Consider the following 21705-nt stretch of genomic DNA (forward strand, 5'->3'; position numbering starts at 1 on the left):
TATAAAGGTGTAAAAAAAAAAACCAGCCTTGGTCTGCAGGTTGTAAGATCTCATTGAGGTCATGTTACGTTTAGTCACCAATGAGCTGGAATCTTTGGTAAAACTAAATGACAGTAATGATCAGGAGTTTGCAACCATTAGGAGCTCTCTATGAATGCAGTTTGTCGAGCAGCATTAGTGTGATTACAGACAGCTGCTGCAGTACGGGGAGTGGAAGAAGCGTTTGAAGGGTGGTAGTGGTGATTGGTTTACAGAGAACAGAGAGAGAGAGAGAGAGAGAGAGAGAGTGCTTCTCTCATCCACTACTGTATGTGATCTCTGGTCTGCTGCATTACTCAATAATGCCGTTTCTCAGTAGTCTTTCCCTTCCTCTCTCCTCTCCTCCGATCTAGCTCTCTGTAAGCAGTAATCTCCACACGCGCTCGTGCTGCCTCACAGCTCTCTGCACTGCCACAACACATCTCTCTCCCCTCAGCTCCGCTCTCTCTCCCCAGTGAGGATGATATCCCTGAATTTGATGAACCAGCGAAGCTCTCATATTGGCTGGTGGCTTCCGAGGGAGACCCCACATGAACGGGCTTACTGGACAAGGTGGTGCCGTGTCTAAGGATCTTCACCAGCTGCACCAATCTTTGGGTAGGTGCTGCTCATGTTACTAACAGTGCTGCCTCTGTCAAAGATAAGGAAGGGGGTGATGTCTCGGGAAGGAAAACATCAACCAAAATATTTGCTTTGTAGGTCTGAAGGGCTCCAGTGTATCCTTTCCACAAAGCAGGAACTGTTCCCTGACTGATTGAGTGACACTCCAGCTAAGGATTTCTCTCAGAGTGATGAGTTAGCATTGGTAGCAGCAGGATTATGCAGCAGCTGTTTCTGTATGTGAGTGAGCACTACTCTTGGTCACGACACTAAAATGCAGTGTCTTCGTTTGCCCATCTCTCTTCATCGCTCTGCTTACTGTAGCATACACTCATACAGATGGCTGTCACTCCCTGGGGTGGTGTTCAAACTCTGCTCTGTTTGAACATAATGAGACGGTGCATGCTTGTGCAGTAATCTGTCCAATCTCAAGGAGGACTCTTGAAGTTTGACTCAAAGTTTACCTGGATGCTGAAGGATTCCCCCAGAGCTTCATTTGAGGTGTTTTAACAATCGCAACTAAGATTGAGTCCAGAGGGAAAGCAGAATTTATTTTCAAATTCAGCTTGAAATGTCAAGATGAAAACTGTGGTTGGAAGAAAATATCTCTATGGTAACAGCAGGTTTTGCCAAGGGTAGAGTGGAGGTGAAGGAAACATGCTGCTGTCTCTGGAACAAAAATAAAAGTGCAAAACTAATCATTAATATGATCCAAGAACGAGTGTTCGGATGGTCGGACAGACGCAGTGATCTCGACAGCGAGCGTATAATTCGATTCCAACATATGGACATATCGACTTTATTATTGAACTGGATTAAAGTGTGGCGGCAGGATAGTGCAGTCACATCTGTTGGTGATTATTTGAATTCATAATTCCCTCCCTCTCTGTGGAGGAAGAGCAAACAGCGGTAGATGTATCAGAGATACCTATTTGTATTCAGATGCCACAGAACAGAGCTCTCAGTGTGAGCATGAATTGTGATGAGAGCCGAAGAGAGTGCTCCATATCCTCAAGCCTCCTTGTGAAGCCCACACAGACTGTTTTGTCATCTGGATTTGTCCTGTAATAATGGACAGAATTTTCTGAAGTGCTTTTCCAAGAGGTAAGCATACTTTGGTAGATTGTGATATTCTGACAACTCGACCACTCGTGTAATGCCAGAGCATACAGGTGCAAGTCTGTCACTTGAGTGGCCACTGTGGAAAGAAGTGTTTAAGTGCCACATGTGACACACCTTGTCATGCAAGACATTCACTGAGCGAGGCTGTGGGTTTTCTGAGTTGATAAATGAAAGCAGGCGTTCAGTTTGCTGTTAAAGGATTATTGTTGCTTTGGACTAAACCGGCTTTACACTCTTCTAACATATTTCCACAATATTTTGACAACACATCTTCCCACAACTGGCTGCCTGGGGACTGCAAACTCAGAGAGGAGTTTATAAGCAAATAAGGATACCAATCATTTACTCCACTTTGCGTCGATGTGTCCAACCAGTGAGATGTGTAGTAAGTGAAACGATGAATCTCTCTCCCTCTGTGATCATGAAGGAAACCTGCTGTGTTGAAGCTTCTATGACAACAATGCAGCAGCCAGTGTGTCCTCCTTCTAACTTTAGATTCTGCTCCTGAATGCTCTGGATCTGATTGGACCAGAGAAGGTAGGCGGGGCTTTGAAGGCCGTTTTGGACGCCCCTGGGTTTACCAGATATGAGAGCAGTTATCAGGTGAACAGGTGTTGCAGCGATGGAAGCGGGCAGTGGAACTGCTTCAGATAGAAGTGATTGTACCCGAGCTAAAAAGCCTCTGCATGTTTCTAATAAGCTCCAGCAGCAGAAAGCTGCTCAAACTAGGATCAATGTTGGAGATGAAACATGGAGAGAGGTTATAACACAGAAAGCTTTACAGACCCATGCAGAGCTGGCTAAACACTGAAGCTACAGTGTCCACCACATGCAGAGCTGGCTAAACACTGAAACTACAGTGTCCACCACATGCAGAGCTGGCTAAACACTGAAGCTACAGTGTCCACCACATGCTGAGCTGGCTAAACACTGAAGCTACAGTGTCCACCACATGCTGAGCTGGCTAAACACTGAAGCTACAGTGTCCACCACATGCAGAGCTGGCTAAACACTGAAGCTACAGTGGCCACCACATGCAGAGCTGGCTAAACACTGAAGCTACAGTGTGCACCACATGCAGAGCTGTGTGAGAGGAGGAGGGAGACAGCTCTCTGTGATGCTTGAATTTAGACTGCAGTACCCATTTTAAACACTAGGGGCAGAGTTACATACAGCTCCTTTAATACAAGTCTTTTTTAATCACTTGAAATGTACTCGACTGCATTTAAGTATTCTCATCCATGAGTTCTGATTAATAAGTCATTTCACGTACATAAATATATGTGGAATGAGGTGAGTTTTCTATGGATGCGATTATTATTTATGGAGGGTTGCCCTCCCTGTTCTTCATTGTGTTTATCTGTAAACTTTGCAGCTGGAGCCGACATTGAGCAACAGCTGCAAAGGCAGGAGCGATCTCTGTTACATGACTGTGGTATCAATCATTTGTTGTTGTCATAACAATGGGCTGAAAGATGAAACTTTAGAGGGGAGTAGTAAGGACTGAAAGCTTGATTTGGGAGCTGGCTCTGTGCCATGACAGTGCTGCACAGGTCTGTGATTCACAGCTGCCCACAGCCTATACAGCAGCCCTGGCCCATGGTCACCCTGCAGACTGAATGTAGAGCAACACCATGACTGGGATGCAACCTCTCTCCACTCTCCTCCTCTTCAACAACTCTGACTCATAGCTTAGCACACATTATTCATTATTCAACCCACGAGAAAGAGTCCTCAACAATGTTCCTCACTAAATGTTACTGTTGTGCAGCTCGAATAAACACGGGTGGAACATTTATAACAGTAGCTACATGTAAAAAAAAGTGAAGGCTACATTATGGTGTTCTTTTTTGGACAGGAACGTTCACATGTTATTTATTACGAATTCAGAACTGTTCAGCAGAAACAGAGAGGCCATCTCAGTGGTTAAACTGTATTTCCTATAGTTGTAATGAGCTTTTGAGACTAGTTATTCATGATTGCTTTCAAGGAACTCATAATTACGGCCCAGCTGCACAGTCTGTTAGCTCAGCTCATTGTAGGCAGTCAGCTAGCACCGGGGTCAAAGAGGAGTGAGCCAGTTCTGAGTCCCATCTGGTGCCTCATGATGGGATGGCACCCTGTAACAACTTCACCACAGGGTGTTCTGCAGGGGATTTTCTCCTCATCGTTAGGGAGTATACATGTCGTAATTACGCAGTGCTGTTATTGTGTCAGCACATAGAGATGTTTTCCTTTGCAGGTTTGGAGCCATCATGAGGCTCCCCCCAGGAGCATGTAAGGCGTCTGTGTCTCACAGTCAAAACACTCGGGTCACTCAGATTCTTTGTGGGGAAATATTTCCAGCTGGTTTAAGAGCAACACATAAACATGACAGTTTGACTTGTCTTTGAAAGATGGCAGCAGGAATGTGTGCCAGTGGTGTCAATATCCCTCCAGGCTGAAGATACAAATGTGAAGGACAAAGCTAACCTCAGCTAACCCTGTTGTCGTGTCACCATCATCACATGCCGAATGCTTCTGCATCATGTGTTGTCGATGAATCCGTTACGAGGGGGCTGTGCTGGCCATGTGGTAAAGTGGGTAAGACATAGAAGCTGTGCGTGTTGGTATGGCGGGCGGTGAGAGCTAAATTGAGGGGAGTGGCTCCAGGACGCTGGAGTTGACTGTCCAGCCTTCCCGTGGTGGTGTACTGGGAGGCTCTCACTTCCTGTTGGAGTTGTGGGGGTCCGAGAGTGGCCATGAGGTTTGGTGGCATCAGCGTTGTCACTACCTGGAGCTCGCATCGACACAGCCTGAGTTTGCTGAAGGTGGTAATGCTGTGCTGGTTGCCGTGGCAACTAATGGCCATGGGGTTGGTTATGTAAGTTATCAGTGGGATGTAGGGGCATCATAGGATGAGGGGCGTCTTCACAGAGCACTTATCTTTTCTTTAGGGCACAAGTATCTTGTGTTTGAACAATCACTGTGACCAGAATATTTACTGTCGTTTTTTTTTTTTGTTTTTTTTAACTCACTTGCTACTGCAAATCTTCTCTTGGACAGCAATGTGATTTTTATTCCCTGCTTGTCGCACACATTTTACACAGTGGAATCAGGAGACGACATATCAACACACAATATAAATGGGAGTTGATTTAAACATAATCAAGAAGTGTTAAAAATCAGGATGAAATCCAGATATGAGCTGAGCTTGTTTTGAGCGTCTTACTGCAGGGAGGAGTGGGAAGAGAGGAGCTCGGCTTTAAATAGACATTCTCTCTCTCTGTCGCTCATTCTTCTGCCTGCCGCTTGATCACAAAAGCTGCCAAATATATCCAGTGGTGGTAAAAGAGGCGGTTGCGTGAATGCAGCGGGCTAAAAATAGACTCTGTGGAGCTGGAATTTGAGCGCACCATACGGATCTCCGGTGGAGTTCAAAATACCTCCACTGTAAATAAAACTGTGCGTCTGATCTGAATGTATTTAACATGTGTCTCTGTTTGTGCTACGTCTTTAAGATACGTGACAGGTTGTGAGGCTGAGGTTTGTTATCATATTAAAACCATAATTCTCATTTTTAAATGTCATTAATACGGGCAAATTAGCTCCATAAGCCTCTAAAGACATGTTCATACATATCGAGTTTTTCCTGTGAAATCCCTGGTTGGTTTGTCTCCGATGTAAACATTACTATACCATGCTGTAACCCTTATGATAAGTGTCACACACATAGGGAAGGTGGATTATGAACCAACAAGACGCCTCCAGATGTGATTAAAGGAGGTAAAGAGCATTGAGTCAGCCCCGCTTTAAAGACTATTTACTCTCATGTCTCTCTCTTTATTCCCCATCTCGCAGCTTGTCTGGGCTCTTCTCTTCTAAATAGTGAGCACATCCGTCCACTCTCTGGATCAAATCATCTCCTCTGGAAAAATCTGCATCACAAACTCCAAACAGCAAGACTTGCCGGACACATGTCACAGGTATTACTCTTCACATGGTAAGAGTTGGTGTTTAGAACGAGTGAAATCAGCCGTCTGTGTGTGTGTCTGCATGTGTGTGTGTGTGTGTGTCTGTGTGTGTGTCTGCGTGTGTGTCTGCATGTGTGTGTGTCTGTGTGTGTGTCTGTGTGTGTGTGTGTGTGTGTGTCTGTGTGTCAGCGTGTGTGTGTGTGTCTGCATGTGTGTGTGTCAGCGTGTGTGTCAGCGTGTGTGTGTGTGTCTGTGTGTGTGTGTGTCTGCATGTGTGTGTGTCAGCGTGTGTGTGTGTGTCTGTGTGTGTGTGTGTCTGCATGTGTGTGTCAGCGTGTGTGTGTGTCTGTGTGTCAGCGTGTGTGTGTGTCTGCATGTGTGTGTGTCAGCGTGTGTGTGTGTGTCTGTGTGTCAGCGTGTGTGTGTCTGCATGTGTGTGTGTCAGCGTGTGTGTGTGTGTCTGTGTGTCAGCGTGTGTGTGTGTCTGCATGTGTGTGTGTCAGCGTGTGTGTGTGTGTCTGTGTGTCAGCGTGTGTGTGTGTCTGCGTGTGTGTGTGTCAGCGTGTGTGTGTGTGTGTCAGCGTGTGTGTCTGTGTGTCAGCGTGTGTGTGTGTGTGTCTGCATGTGTGTGTGTCAGCGTGTGTGTCTGTGTGTCTGTGTGTGTGCGTCTGCATGTGTGTGTGTCAGCGTGTGTGTGTGTGTGTCTGTGTGTGTGCGTCTGCATGTGTGTGTGTCAGCGTGTGTGTGTGTGTGTCTGTGTGTGTGCGTCTGCATGTGTGTGTGTCACCTATAAATGAAATGCTTTGGATTGCGCTGCAGACCTTCTGGTTTAATTCTGTTTCACTTAAGTAACAAACTCTTGTGGCTCTCTTTAACACATGGTGAAATTAAAAGTGAAAGTGATGTGTCAAAGAAAACACGAATCAGCATTTCAATGAAATGAAAAAACAATCTTGTGATACTGATACTCAACCTTTGTCGACTCATAACCACATCGACAAAACCTTCCAAAAAACAATTACCATTTGAAAAGACGTATAATTGTTTTACTTTAAGAAGCAATGAAAAGCATGAAGCTATATTATTATCCTCATAATAAAAAACTTTTTTAGATCATGGTCATTTCCTGTAAATTAGCATGCAGCGTTTAGCTACAAGCTAGCTGAAGATCGTTAACGTTAACTAATGCAACTGATTTTGTTTTGTGCTGGTGCTCAAGGAGGACATCTACTTCCTTCAGGGTGTTTGTGTGAGGAACATGTCCAGGAAGCCACACAGAGAGAGAGAGAGAGAGAGAGAGAGAGAGAGCCACGACAGCTGCACAGGGACAAAAAGCGCACGGAAGAACAAAAAACAAATTCCACAGTTGTGCAAAAATGAGCACACATACAAATACAATAAAGACACATTATTAGACATTAAAATTCGCAAATCAAGATCATCCTCAAACAACATCAGGCAGGAGAACATCTGCAGCCAGATGTGACTGCTTCCAAATGAATGAACATCAATTAAAAATCGTCCAATGAGAGCAGCTCGTTAAGTCTCAGCTCTTTCTGTGATTTGTTCAGAGTAAAGGGAGCAGCAGACTCAAAGTGAGAGGGTCTGGAGTGTTGGGAATTTTCAGGAGCGAATACCTGACCAACGGTTATGTTGGGGTTTATGACGTAAAATTTGATTGTCAAAATAAATTAATAATTAAGTTTATTTAATTATTAATCTAAATCAATAATTGTTATTAAACTGCGTTTAATAAACCTCGGGGCACCACCCTGTAAACAGGGAACAACCAAAATATTACCAATATCAGTCTCAAATTATTTAATTAAATACCAATATCATTAATAATTAATAATCTGTATTTAATTGAAGGTGTGAAATCCGAACACAAAGCCCTTTCACCCAGCCTAAGTCACAAAGCAAATTCACAGTGATCACAAACAACGACTTTTTAAGATATAATAGAATTTATTAAACAAAGCAACATCAAGAAAATCAATGAAACCCAATCAAACAAGCGTGGCACATGTGTGTGTGTGTGTGTGTGTGTGTGTGTGTGTGTGTGTGTGTGTGTGTGTGAGAGAGAGAGAGGGAGAGAAAGGGGGGGGGGACAGACAGACAGAGACAGACAAAATGGTGGCGACCACGCGTGGTCACGTGATGGCGGACACAGAACGTGATCTACGTTTCAGCAGCGTCTGGAAAGCCACAGGTCTCTATGTGTGTGCGTTTACCGAAAGGTGTGTGTGTAAAGGCGAGAGAGCGAGAGAAAACAACGCACCTCGACAGCTCAATCTCGGACTGGAGCTCACCACAACTCAGAGCACAGTTTACGTCGCGTACCAGAAGCTAGTGGCCGGATTTGTATCAGACGGCGTTCACACTAGTCTTTCTGATAGTGAGTCTATTACCCGGTTATGACGCGGGAGCTCACAGATAAACACATGGGACACAGCGGCACAAATAAGGAGAACAAAAGAGATTTTACTCTGGTAAAATCTAAGACACAGTGGTCAAACACCAAGCAAATATTATCACCGTTTCACCATAATAACTCAGTTATTAAACACACTCTCTATATCTAACTGCCCAGACCTAGCTAAGCCTCACTTGAAACCGTTTCGTCCACGGTTGATGAAAGGAAGAAAAGAGGTTCTGGAGCGGCCTTTCTGCAGTTGTAAGGTGATGGCGGTGCGTGTCCAGTGGGGTTGAGCAGGGCCGTGGTGTCCTCCGTCGAGCGAGGTGATCTCCGTGGGTGTCCTTTCTTTAAAGGACGGAACGAGACGTAATCCTTACAGTCTCTCTCAATACCGTTTTAATACGGGAGAAATAGACGCGCTTCTTTGGAGATGCGTTCAAGTGGATGATCTAAGCTCGGAATTTCGGACGTCGGTGTGCTTCAAGGCCTTGGATCAGCTGCGCGCCAAAACTTTTCAACAAAGAGCAGCGTGCTGGAAACAGGAACAGAGTTGGGTATCCTCGGACGTCGCCAGACGACGTTTGAAAGAGGGTGAACAATGGGGCATGGCCGGCTTTATACCTCCCAGACTTCACACCTATGTGTTAGGTGTGGCAAGGCATTCTGGGAGTACCTGCAAGGCATGCTGGGATAAAGAGTCTTTTGTCGTAGTTCTCCAAACATACACAGCCTGAACTTTGCCATCCTGGCTGGACCCAACAGGAGATTACGAGTGTAGTGATAACGTGCAGTTAGTTTGGATGGCAGGTTGACCTGCTGCTTCACTGTGTTATTGTTCACAGAACTGTTGTGAACATGTGTCTGCATTCTGTTAGCTGACACTTTCAACGCTGTCACTGGCACATGCTGCTTCTCTCTTTTCCAATGCTCCCCAGGCCCTTTAATGCTGTAATGACAAATATCATGTGCCACTAAATACAGGCAGCCCTGCTCATATTAGTCAACACACACGCCTGTCGTCTCCCTTTCACCCTCGGGCCCCAGAGATTTCTTGAACATTAGTTAATTGTCAGAGAGTTATGTCCACGGTGTGTTCTGATTTCTAGGTTGAGCAGGAAATCTCACTCGTCCAGAGGAAGATGTCTGACCTCGAGTCAGTGTTGCAGCAGAAGGATATCGAGTTAAAGGCCTCAGAGACCCAAAGGACCATCCTGGAACAGGACCTGGCAACCTATATCACTGAATGTAGTGTGAGTAGCAGTCAACACTGGGAACAGCAAAACAACCGTGTTTATTTTGTTTTGTGTTGAGGAGGATTACGGGAGATTTATCTCAGTAACTGAATTGGACACATTATAAGAAAAACTGTCGACATACACAGAAATTCGACAGTTTAAGCTGGGTGGAAGCGACCAACACACTACTTGCTGATGAACCATTTGCATTTCTTTGTTTCAGAGTCTAAAGCGCAGCTTGGAACAGGCTCGAATGGAGGTGTCACAGGAGGATGATAAGGCCCTACAGCTCCTGCATGACATCCGCGAGCAGAGCAACAAGCTGCAAGAAATCAAAGAGCAGGTAGGATTGCATTGTGGGTTTCATTTCAGTGGGTCAGTGGATTAAATACATGCTGTGTACTCCTCATGTTGTGGGCTCAGAACTGAAGCCCGGGAGGCCGAATGACTGATCATCACTACCGATACGGTTTCATGCGAGATCATTGCACAGTCTTTGAGATGACTAAGAACAAATTAAATCTAGAACTGATGGCTACTGGAGCGAATCCCGCCTGTCAGAATAAAAACATGGCAGGAGTTCTTTATAATGGCTGTTAGAGTGAGCAGGTCAAGAAGCTGCATGTGAACGTTTCTATAGGGTTTCAGTCACTTTAAGACACCGACAGCATGCCTCCCGTTACACTATCTGTAAATGACTGTTTTCAGCTGTAAGCTGCACGTTTGTTCTGTTACCACAAAGCAAGAAAGTTCCTGGTTTGAATCCCGTCTGACACTAGCCTCTCTGCGTGGTGTTTGAATATGTTGAGGCTGGTTGTCTGTCTCTATCAGCCCTGTGATTGACAGGCCACCAGGCCAGGGTGTAACCCCGCCTCTTGCCCTATGACAGCTGGGATGGCGTCCAGCCCTCTGGACCCTGAAGGGGACAAGCAGTATAGATTATGGATTGTTTAAATAAGTTTAAATCAGCTGTTTTTAAACCCTTATCGTTTTTAAGACAACACTATAGAATATAATAATGCAGCTCATCCAAAGTTCACTCCGATGCCTCTGATTCCATTTCATCTTTGAAATGTGTAAGCAAAGTGATGAAAGTCATGTTGGTTATATAATCTGTGGATCTGTGGGGCGACTCGGTGTGAGTCTCTCTTTAGAATCAAGGACACTATTAATAGAGAAGGAGTTTTGTTGTACATGCAGCCTTTCATTACTGAAATGTGATGACTATGTGGCATGTGTGTGTGTGTGTGTGTGTGTGTGTGTGTGTGTGTGTGTGTGTGTGTGTGTGTGTGTGTCTACATGCGTGGCAGCGCTGCATGAGTGTTGCCAACAGTGAGAATGAAGCTGTTACAAAGATTGACAGCTGAGGACAATAAAATCATCCACAGCATGAAGAATCATCCTCCTGGCTTCATGCACCATCTTAAAAAAAACAAAAAAAAACAAACGAAAGAAAGAAAAAAAGGTAATAGAAATGCAACCTGTTTTCCACAGCCTACACTTGTGCCGGTTACTAAGCACTGAATACATTGTGCAATGGTTGCTATGGTGACGCGAGCCATATACCTAAGAGTGGAGAGAGCGCGGATGCAGTGGGCAGGCTGTCGTGATGAGGTGCTGAGGCCTTGGTTCACGCTGCTCTCACACAGTTTTTGACCATTACAACAGCTTGAAGTCAGTGAAAGTGTGTTTGAGAGGTCTGCACTCACTTCTGAATAGACACGTGGTTATACAACACGTTATCCTTATAAACCCTCCAGTCGCATAGAAAAGACAAACCTGGTGCTCATTTTACAGGAGATGAAGGCCTAACAGTTTATTTTTGTAGTTTGGCAGTCAGGAACCAAAACAGAGAAGAAACAACATCTATTGAGAAATAACAACAATGCATGGAGAGGTTTTTTTAGATTGGGGCGGCTGTGGCTCAGTTGGTCGAGTCGGTCGTCTCTGAACCGGAAGGTCGGCGGTTGGATGTCCTGCAGCAACATGTCAGCTCTTTCCCTGGGTAAGACACTGAAGCCTGAGTTGCTCCTGCTGATCTGTCAGCGGTGTATCAATGATGGGACACACGGTGTCCTTCTCCCCACCGGCTCAGCTGATGCTGTCCCACCTCTGTAACGTCTGTTACTACCTCTGATGATTGGGGGGGCGGGGCTTGGTCTTCTAGCTGTGTCGGCCACTATCTTGGATCAAAGAATTTGTTTCCTCTGATAAGAGCATCTTTGAAGGTGATGGAGTAATAATTTTGTGATCAGATCATCAACTGGTTTCCTTCTCCTTCTCTCTGTTACTGTCCTTCGTGTGCAGCTCCACAAAAGAGAGAGAGAGACAGAGGGGACATTTCTGACCGGTCTGGTTGTAGAACAAAATGACTTAATGCATTTGAGATTAAAGCGGGGGCTCCAACAACAGACCTGCATGTGGTTTCCTGTTAGCGGACAGATAACGCTCACCTTTCCTGACCATCAGATCATGGACGTAAAAATCAGGATCTGCTGTCATCTGTAAGCCTTGATTACCCATTGTATAAAAAACTGTACTTTTGTACTCGGAGACTTTTTGCACTTGGGTCTTTTTCTTGGTCTAACATAAGAAAGAACGTAGCTGCTGTTTTCCATCTCCACACACTTTACATGAAGTTCAGCTCTTATTTGGCATGCTTTCATTTGAAGCATACTGTACTCTGTACCTCACGAGGAGCTGCCAGATCCTTCCCCCTGCAACAGTGAACTTCAGCATGTATGAGGCCTGCTGCTTTAGTTCAGAGCCTCACAGAGTTAGCAAACTAGCTAGTGCTAAAAGACGGCCTGTTTGGTTCATTCAGCTCAGTCAGCTGATGTCTCCTGCTCGTACTTCCACAAAGAAATCCGTTTTTCAGGAGGTCTTTGTGGTGGTCCTGGTTTTTGGTTGCATGCCTTTTAATATCTAAGGTGGCAACATCTTTTCATGCATTCTCATATTTGGTGAGTAAGGGGATTCTCACTGTCATGTCCGCTGACTAAATGTGTCAAAAAAGCTTTTTAAGAAGCCCTCATCCAGGGAAATAATTGGATTGGATTGAAACCAAGGTGAGTCGTCTGTTTCTGCAGATTCACGAGGAGTAGAGACTTGCTCATGCATATTTTCTTGCTCTGTGTTCCCAGTGGTGCTTCTCAGCGGGGCTTTTACACCAGCTAAATTCAGCATTTCATCTTGAAAAGCATCTGTCTCCCACGCTCGTCATATGACTGCAGTGTTTATCTTTCCCATGTAGAAGCCTTGCAACACTACAGAGATAGTAGATATCAGAAAAGCAATCTGTGCCATAGCCGGTGACATCTGCGAACACATGCAGAGGAAAAGAAAATGTTGTCAGCCGCAGCTCAGTAACTCCAAAATAATTTATCTGCAGCTCTACAACTTACTGCTCTCTGTGTATGGCTTAGTTCATGTTCCAGCTGACTTGTTTTAAAGGGAGAATCCTGCAGAAAAAAAATGGCGTCACAGCATCCACCTGGACCTCGGTGGTCCTTCTACGGTGGTCCAAAGAACACAATCTTCAGCTCCCATGAGGCTAGGCTAAACAACTGAACGATCGTCCCCACAGCTGTTACACTGAAGCCATCCACACATTAAGAAGAAAGTTCACAGTCTCTCTTTGACGTGTGTGAGTCGTCACTCTACTACTGCTGCCCCTGCATGCTGACCAGCTGATCAGAACGTACCAATCAGCAGGTGAATACGTCACCATGAAACACATCAACACTGAGGCATCGGCCAGCTTTAAGACTGCAGCCAGCCAGCTCTCATATGGACAGAAAAGGAAACCCCGAAGATCTGTCAGTGACACGATTTAAACATGTCAACCACACTTCTGTGACCTAAACATGTTCACTGATGGTCCCCTCTTTTAGAATCATGGCTCCTTCAGTTTTTCAACTTCCTACTGAAAGCTGTGATGATTATCTTTAGTTTCTTCCATGGCGGGCTGGAGAAGCAGCAGCAGGGGGCAGTTGGACTTGGGTTGGGAATCAAAGGGGGGTAATGTCCCAATTCACTGCCGGGGTGCCCTTGAGCAAAGTGTTGCACCCTCCCACTCCCCCCTCAGGAGCGCAGAGTGCACGGGTGTGTACTACAGCCTATGTGTGTGTAGCATGTTCATCAGCAGAGTGTAAAATTGAATTTCCCCTCACAGGATTAATAAAGTTTTTCTTCAAAAAAAAAAAAGAAAATAGAGTTCCTGTGTGTTACGGTGAGAAGTAGCAGGAAGCACACGTATCCTTAGAATGAGTTCAACGACCCCACTGTCAGCTGATTTACAGAAGGCCAGCATTGCCTGTGATTGGCCCTCTGAGAGAGTCTCACACACACGCGGTGATAAAGGGTTGTTAATGTGTTTCCTCTTGTTCTGACGTGTTGTCGGTTAAGCCAAAGAGAAGCGTGCTACCTTGGATTAGGCTGACGGACAGGCCCAGTGCACTGATGAGCTGTTTGAAATGAGATCTGAGAGGCGGTGACTAATTATCATTAAAACAGATCTGAGGTTGATAAGCGTTTTATTCACCTCTGTTCTTTTTATTTTTGTGCTTCTCATGTGTTTATATAAATACTTTGCACAGTTTAAGGATGCTTGTGATCTCCCGTTACTTACAAAAATGTTTATTTTATGTCCTTTATGCAAGCCTCTCATTCGTCCTGCTTTCACTGTGTTTAGTTTGAAGGAGCTTCTCTCTTATGAAAGCATCATTATTCTTATAAATAATGCAGTGACATCGCACATTTCGCAATCAGGTTCAGGTCAGACAGCGTTTAAACTGATGCAAATCTGCTGCTCGCTGGATTGCACGATTAATCGCTCAGTCAGTAACAAGCAGCACAGAAGACTCTGTGTCACTCTTCATACTGTGCTGATGTGCTCCAAGAAATGTAATGCTCTCCCTAAAGCCTCATTGGAAATACCCCTCTCCTTTCCTCTCCTCCCTCCTCTCCTCCCCCCCTCTCCTTTCCTCTCCTCCCTCCTCTCCTCCCCCCCTCTCCTTTCCCCCTCTCCTTTCCTCTCCTCCCCCTCTCCTTTCTCCCTCTCCTTTCCTCTCCTCCCTCCTCTCCTCCCCCCCTCTCCTTTCCCCCTCTCCTTTCCTTTCCTCTCCTCCCCTTCTCCTTTCTCCCTCTCCTTTCCTCTCCTCCCCCTCTCCTCCCCCCTCTCCTTTCCCCCTCTCCTTTCCTCTCCTCCCCTTCTCCTTTCCCCCTCTCCTTTCCTCTCCTCCCTCCTCTCCTCCCCCCTCTCCTCCCCCCCTCTCCTTTCCTCCTCTCCTTTCCTCTCCTCCCTCCTCTCCTCTCCTTTCTTCCTCTCCTTTCCTCTCTTCCATCCTCCTCTCCTCTCCTCTCCTCTCCTCCCCTCCTTTTCTCCCCTCCTCCCCTCCCGGCCCCTCCTCCCCACCTCTCCTTTCCTCTCCTCCCTCCTCCCCTCCCCTCCTCTCCTCTCCTCTCCTTTCCTCCCCTCCTCCTCCCCTCTCCTCCTCTCCTTTCCTCTCCTTTCCTCCTCTCCTCCCCTCCCCTCTCCTTTCCTCCTTTCCTCTTCTCCTCTCCTCTCTCCCATCTACTCTCCTCCTTTCTCCTCCCCTCCTCTCCCCTCCCCTCTTCTTTCCTCTCCTCCCCTCCCCTCATCTCTCCTTTCCTCCTCTCTTTTCCTCCCCTCCCCTATTCTATCCTCCCCTCCTCTCCTTTCCTCTTCTCCTCTCCTCTCCCATCTACTCTCCTCCTTTCTCCTCCCCTCCTCTCCCCTCCCCTCTTCTTTCCTCTACTCCCCTCCCCTCATCTCTCCTTTCCCCATCTCCTTTCTTCTCCTCCCTCCTCTCCTCCCCCCTCTCCTTTCCCCCTCTCCTTTCCTCTCCTTTCCTCTCCTCCCCCCTCTCCTTTCCCCCTCTCCTCCCCCCCTCTCCTTTCCTCCTCTCCTCTCCTTTCCTCTCCTCCCCCCCTCTCCTTTCCTCCTCTCCTTTCCTTTCCTCTCCTCCCTCCTCTCCTCTCCTTTCTTCCTCTCCTTTCCTCTCTTCCATCCTCCTCTCCTCTCCTCTCCTCTCCTCCTCTCCTTTCCTCCTTTCCTCCCCTCCTCCTCCCCTCCCGGCCCCTCCTCCCCACCTCTCCTTTCCTCTCCTCCCTCCTCCCCTCCCCTCCTCTCCTCTCCTCTCCTCTCCTTTCCTCCCCTCCTCCTCCCCTCTCCTCCTCTCCTTTCCTCCTCTCCTCTCCTCCCCTCCCCTCTCCTTTCCTCTTCTCCTCTCCTCTCCCATCTACTCCCCTCCTCTCCCCTCCCCTCTTCTTTCCTCTCCTCCTCTCCTTTCCTTCCCTCCCCTCTTCTATCCTCCCCTCCTCTCCTTTCCTCTCCTCTCCTCCTCCCCTCCCCTCCTGTCCCCTCCCCTCCTGTCCTCTCCTCTCCTCTCCTTTCCTCTCCTCTCCTCCCCTCCTTTCCCCTTCCCTCCGCTCCTCTACCCTCCATCTCGTTTCCTCTCCTTTCTGTGTTATGAAGATTACATGAGGCTATAATGTTTGTCTCGATCATTCATGACATCTTTTTAGTCAACATCTAAACTGTGATCTTTGTGCAGGAATATCACGCCCAGCTGGAGGAGATGCGAGTCTCCATCAGACAACTGGAGGAGGACCTGTCTGCTGCTCGTCGCCGTAGCGACCTGTATGAGTCTGAGCTGAAAGACTCTCGTCAGTCCAGCGAGGATCTGAAGAGGAAGGCTGCCGAATACCAGCACAGGATACAGAAGGTCTATACTGTTCTCAAAACAGCGTTAATGATGCGAGCAAATCATGAGGGAAGATCTATGACACACGTGGAACTTATTTAGTTTAAGACTATCGCTGTCTAACTTAATACTGTAATTACATCTAGAGTCATTATGACCTTTGACCTTGCAGGATACTTAATAATTTTTATCAAAAAATGAAAAAAAAAACAAGTAATCTCTGTACTCACAAACAGGAAAATAAACCACCATCCAAATCAAAATGACGTCTGGTAGCTCACGACTGCCCTTGAAAAAAATGAACAAAATAAAGTACAGAAGATAATAACAGGGTGGAAGACAAGAAAATGAAATAAAAACAGAGACAATCAATTCAAATTTAAAATGCCTAAATAAAACCACCAGTAGAAGAACAGTATACAAAGAGATCAAAGCGAAAGGAGAGACTGGCAATGCCAAATATAATAACATGAAATCGTCTTTAGACTTTAGACGTATTCCAGTCTAAAGTATATCTCCCCTTATGTACGGTGTCCCGGAGGGGCGGGGCTAAGTGCCTCAGAAAGGCCAACCATGTTCCCTCAAATAATGATCCTCCCCTTTCATTCGAGCAGAAAGTCTTTCTGAGGGTGAAACACCGTCGTGTGACAGCTGGAGGTTGATGCTTATTCTGTTGAGCGTCACGGTTTCTTCTTTCGTCACAGGCCAAAGAGCAAGGCAAAGCCGAGGCCGAGGAAGTGCTGGCCAAGCAGGAGAAGGTAGTTTGTTTGATATTCTGCATCTCGAGGACACATGAAATACGTCCAGATCAAAAAAAAACAGATTGTCTTTCCGTATGATGACAGCTGTATGTCTCTCCTGTAGACGAGTGCCGAGCAGCAGATCAAGATTCAAGAACTTCAGGAGAAGCTCGCCAAGGTTGGTTTATTTTTACTGGGAAGATTGATGAATAAATCATACGTGCCTGTGCTCCAAATGCAGGCCATGTACCAAGCTTTAGACAATTTCAGATGATTGTCTAACCTTTGCGTGACCCCTCTCTGACCTCTGTGATCTACAGTGATCTCAACGTCAGCCAGAGAACAAACACGTAGACTTTTAGACCCACAGGTCACACTTTAATCACAGCCTCATTAGTACACATCATTCAGTCAGGACCACTTAGTCAAGAAAAATACTTTATTTCCCCTTTTATATTTGGTGCTGGCTCTGTTGTAGGATCTTCCTGCCATTCCACACGCTTACACTGGAAAGCTTTAGGCAGGACCAGCACACATTCCTCAGCCAGCGAGAGAAGCAGCAAAAATACTCAGCATATTTTTACATTACAGACCGGCAGGCGAATAATCACTCTGGTGTTCGCGTGATTGTTATTTTGACTCCTGACTTATGAATCATGATGCAGTTTTATTTGCACAAAATGGGCATGAGATTTTTATTCTATAGACGACGTCAATATGCTGATCTTGAAAAATATCACAAGTCACGCTCGTCCCTCAGTGGGTGAAATGATCCAACAAGCAACAATATGTAAATCAAAAGGAGACCCACACACGGAGAAGCTCCCGTCTGAAGGGTTTATTGATGAGGGTTTAAATGCCTGTTTTTGATGGCTGCTCCTTTTTGAACCTTCAGTCTTTAAAGGCCAGCGCTGAAGCTACCGACCTCCTCCAGGCGTTGAAGCTGACCAAAGAGCGCTTAGAGCGAGACTTTGAGAGGCTTCAACACAAGGAAGACTCCAGCGACAGCCTGCGGAGACGCCTTCGAGAGACTGAGGTACACACACACACACACACACAGCTTAACACATGTATTCTGGCCTCCTGCCAGATTCTTCTGTGTACCATGTCAACATCACAAACCTCTTTGTTCAGAGTGTAGCATCAATAAATCTGCCTGGTGTCTGTGAAGCACTCAGAGCCCGTATGTTCTCGCGTCAACATGTTTTGACACCTTCTTAAGAGCTGTGATGATTCGATCACATGTCACATAGCTTGAATGTAAACGTGTTCTTGTGGGGTTTTCTGGATCTCCTGGTGTGTGGAGATTTTTTTCTGGGTCTCAAAGTAAATAAAAAACAAGAACGTATTCTTGTGTTTGTTTGTTTGATTTGGTTGCATCCCTGTTAGCTTCCTGGGGTCCGCGTTGAAAACGATGAAAGGCAGGGTTGGCTATTTTTGAAATCTATCACGATTTTGAAAGAAGCATTCATTTAGTAAAAGCCCCGCCCCTCACTCATGCTTGAATGTCATTGCCCCAGAAGTGGACCTCAGCTCATCGCTTACATTGTGTGGAAACTACGTCGGCTCACGTCTCATTCAACTCATCAGTCATCAGTGACGAGCTTTGAGTGTGGGCTCGTGCACACAAGGGGTGGGCAGGGAGGCGTGTGATTGGCTCATCAGATTGGTACCTTGTGGCAGACATTGTCAAAGCTACAGATGACGGATGTTCTTTGTTCCTTTTTCAGAGCACACAAGTTATTCAATTCTGTCAGGACCTAAAGACCATTTCAACCCAAATCTAAAAAAGTGGAGAAAATTTACCAACCCTGTTTCCCAACGCAAATATACAAATGTACATTAACGACATCATTAAGCTCCATAGTCCACACAAACTCTCACATTTAGAGAAGGGCATAACACATATAGTTTACACAAATTCATACATTTTAGAAATACATAAAGCTGTATAAAGGCTGTGCGGTGGTGCAGTGGTTAGCATCACAGCAAGGAGGTTCCTGGTTTGAATTCCCGTCTGACAGGAACTTCCTCCTCTCTGTGGAGTGTGTCTGGATGTCAGCCCTGTGATTGACAGTTGTAACCCCGCCTCTCGTCCAATGACAGCTGGAATCGAATGTGACCTCGGAGGAAAAGCGATGATGAAAATGATGAACCCTAAAGTCAAACAGAAGATGTGTTTAAAAATATAAAGATAAACATAAGATCTGCATATCTTTATTTACTGTTTTGATTCAGTCAGTACCAGAGGTGTTCTCATATCAGACGGACTTTGTGACCTTGAGGGAATCAAACTCTTTCATGTTCACACATTACCATTAGAGTAAGGACTCTCGGTTGTCCTGAAGGATTTTCCTGTTGTCATTCACTTCTTGTGACCTTAAACTAATCCTTTCTTAAGTGGCTCAGTACTTCCTGGGGCTCGCTGTGTCTGTGTCAGCAGTTGTAAAGATTATTATTCACATTTGTCAGACAATAAGAAAATGACTTCTCTAATTATTTTTATTATTTTTTACATTTGTTTATTCGTCTTAATAAATGATCAAGTATCTTATTTATATCCCAATCAATTAACCTATTGGTAAGCCCCGCCCCCTTCCATTTACTCAGACAACTTGTTACGGTTCACCTTATGACATCACACATTGACCTTTGTTAGGGTTCACCTTATGACATCACACAATGACCTTTGTGACCTTTGACCTCCCTTTGGGATCTTTTTCTGTGCTCGACTTGATGTTCTAACCTCCAATCTACCAGAAGGGTCAAAATAAAAGCAAACAGCAGAACAAGACCCAAGAACAAAATATGTGAAGGAAACTTTTGCAACCAGAAAATTACCAGAGAAGAAAAAAAGGAACCTACGGAAAACAAGAAAGTAAAAAAAAAAAAAAAACATGTATGAGTATGATTGGGGGAAGAGAAGAGAAGAGCCTTACTGCCCAGAGCGTGCGTGAGAGTGTCTCTCCCACCTGGCTGCTCTAAACCCCCCTTCTCCTCCCGGAGCACAGATTGCTCTGAGGTGTGCAACAGGCTGAGAAAAGAGGGAGACCAGAGCATCAGAGAGGGAGAGCATCAAGGCCACATGTTACAGTGGTCAAATTCAAACAGCTCCAAAGACTTGGAGCAAGATTCCTGGAGAATGCATGAAGAAATGTGCTACCACGCTCACATAGTAGAAACATCTATGCTGGACTGTAGATCCTTTAGCATAATGTCGTCTTTTTAAAACTCAAAGCGCCGTTCTTTAAGAGGACTTATGTTATATGGGACTCCTGTGTTATCGTGTGTGCAGGATGGAAGAAAAACTCTTGAGAACCAGGTGAAACGGCTCGAGATCGTGGAGCGCCGGGAGACCAAACTGAAGGACGAGCTCCAGAGCAAAGCCCAGCAGATTCAGCAGATGTCCGATAAGATTCAGGTATTGCACCGGTCCCGACTCGTGTTGAGCTAAAATGATCCAACGAGGTGTGAGATAAATAGCATTTATCTTAATTAAAGTTGTTACTTGTATATACCACAGGAATGAAGTAGCCGTGAAAAATAAAAACGTTTACATAATATTTTCTCATTTTTCAATCTCCTACACAGCCATTAAACACCCACACAAGTGCTCTCAATTAGTTTACCTAATTAGAGTGGGTGTGGGACTTTGGACAACATGTCTCTCACTTCACTTAGTTCAGTTGAATCTGTATGTGTGGAACAAAATGTTGACTTTATTATTAAGTTCAATAAAGGTCCAATCAGTGAGATGTGTAGAGAGAGAAATGGTGACGCTCTCTTCCTGTGTGATCATGAAGGAAACCTGCTGTGTTGAAGCTTCTCTGACAACAATGCAGCAGCCAGTATGTCCTCCTTCTAACTTTAGATTCTGCTCCTGAATGCTCTGGAGGCGGGGCTTTGAAGGCCGTTTTGGACGCCCCTGGGTTTGCCAGATATGAGAGGAGTTATCAGGTCAACAGGTGTTGCAGCGATGGAAGCGGGCAGTGGAACTGCTTCAGATAGAAGTGATTGTACCCGAGCTAAAAAGCCTCTGCTTGTTTCTAATAAGCTCCAGCAGCAGAAAGCTGCTCAAACTAGGATCAATGTTGGAGATGAAACATGGAGAGAGGTTAGAACGCAGAAAGCTTTACAGACCCATGCAGAGCTGGCTAAACACTGAAGCTACAGTGTCCACCACATGCAGAGCTGGCTAAACACTGAAGCTACAGTGTTCACCACATGCAGAGCTGGCTAAACACTGAAGCTACAGTGTCCATCACATGCAGAGCTGGCTAAACACTGAAGCTACAGTGTCCACCACATGCAGAGCTGGCTAAACACTGAAGCTACAGTGTCTCTACATGCAGAGCTGGCTAAACACTGAAGCTACAGTGTCCACCACATGGGAGTGACTGCAATACCCATTTTAAACACTACGTGTCAAAGTTACGTTTTGCTTCTTTAAATTTACTGATAATATGTTAATATGTTTTCCCAGCTTACTTCAGTCAGAGTGAAACAACTGAGGTAGCCAGTTCCAGGACTTGAGTGTTTTGCAGCAACATAAAGTGTTTTAAATGAAGCCGATAAAGTGTACAATCCTGCAGTTCCTCGAGTGTCCACTAGAGGCTGCCTGCAGAAGCACAGGAAGTCACATACACACCCATTCAAAAAAAGCCTGTTTTTACAGCAGACATGAACATGTTTACAGCCTGGTTAAAAAAAACAGGTTTAGCTCATGTCTCGATTGACATATGCTATATGGGGGTGAATGTTTTGATGAGTCGTCCATTTTATTGGATGAAGGATCAGAGTTATTCACAATAAGGCGTGTAGCTGACATGATTGACAAGTGATGAAACTGCGTCTCCATGGTGACAGGAA

At 45.6% G+C, this 21705-nt stretch overlaps 1 protein-coding gene across 1 annotated transcript in view; it reads left to right on the forward strand.

Annotated features, from left to right (window-relative positions):
* The first annotated feature begins 274 nt into the window (after nt 1-274).
* The window catches only part of citb (citron rho-interacting serine/threonine kinase b), a 48887-nt gene continuing 27456 nt past the window's right edge, over nt 275-21705 (forward strand). Inside the window, exons 1-9 of the mRNA XM_079361060.1 lie at nt 275-636; nt 5602-5726; nt 9240-9383; nt 9592-9711; nt 15947-16117; nt 16801-16854; nt 16961-17014; nt 17732-17872; nt 20132-20257. Coding sequence (XP_079217186.1) covers nt 570-636; nt 5602-5726; nt 9240-9383; nt 9592-9711; nt 15947-16117; nt 16801-16854; nt 16961-17014; nt 17732-17872; nt 20132-20257 — 1002 coding nt within the window. The 5' untranslated portion in view covers nt 275-569. The remainder of the gene's footprint in view (nt 637-5601; nt 5727-9239; nt 9384-9591; nt 9712-15946; nt 16118-16800; nt 16855-16960; nt 17015-17731; nt 17873-20131; nt 20258-21705) is intronic.

This window comes from Symphodus melops (genome assembly GCF_947650265.1).
Source record: "Symphodus melops genome assembly, chromosome: 1".
Lineage (NCBI taxonomy): Eukaryota > Metazoa > Chordata > Actinopteri > Labriformes > Labridae > Symphodus > Symphodus melops.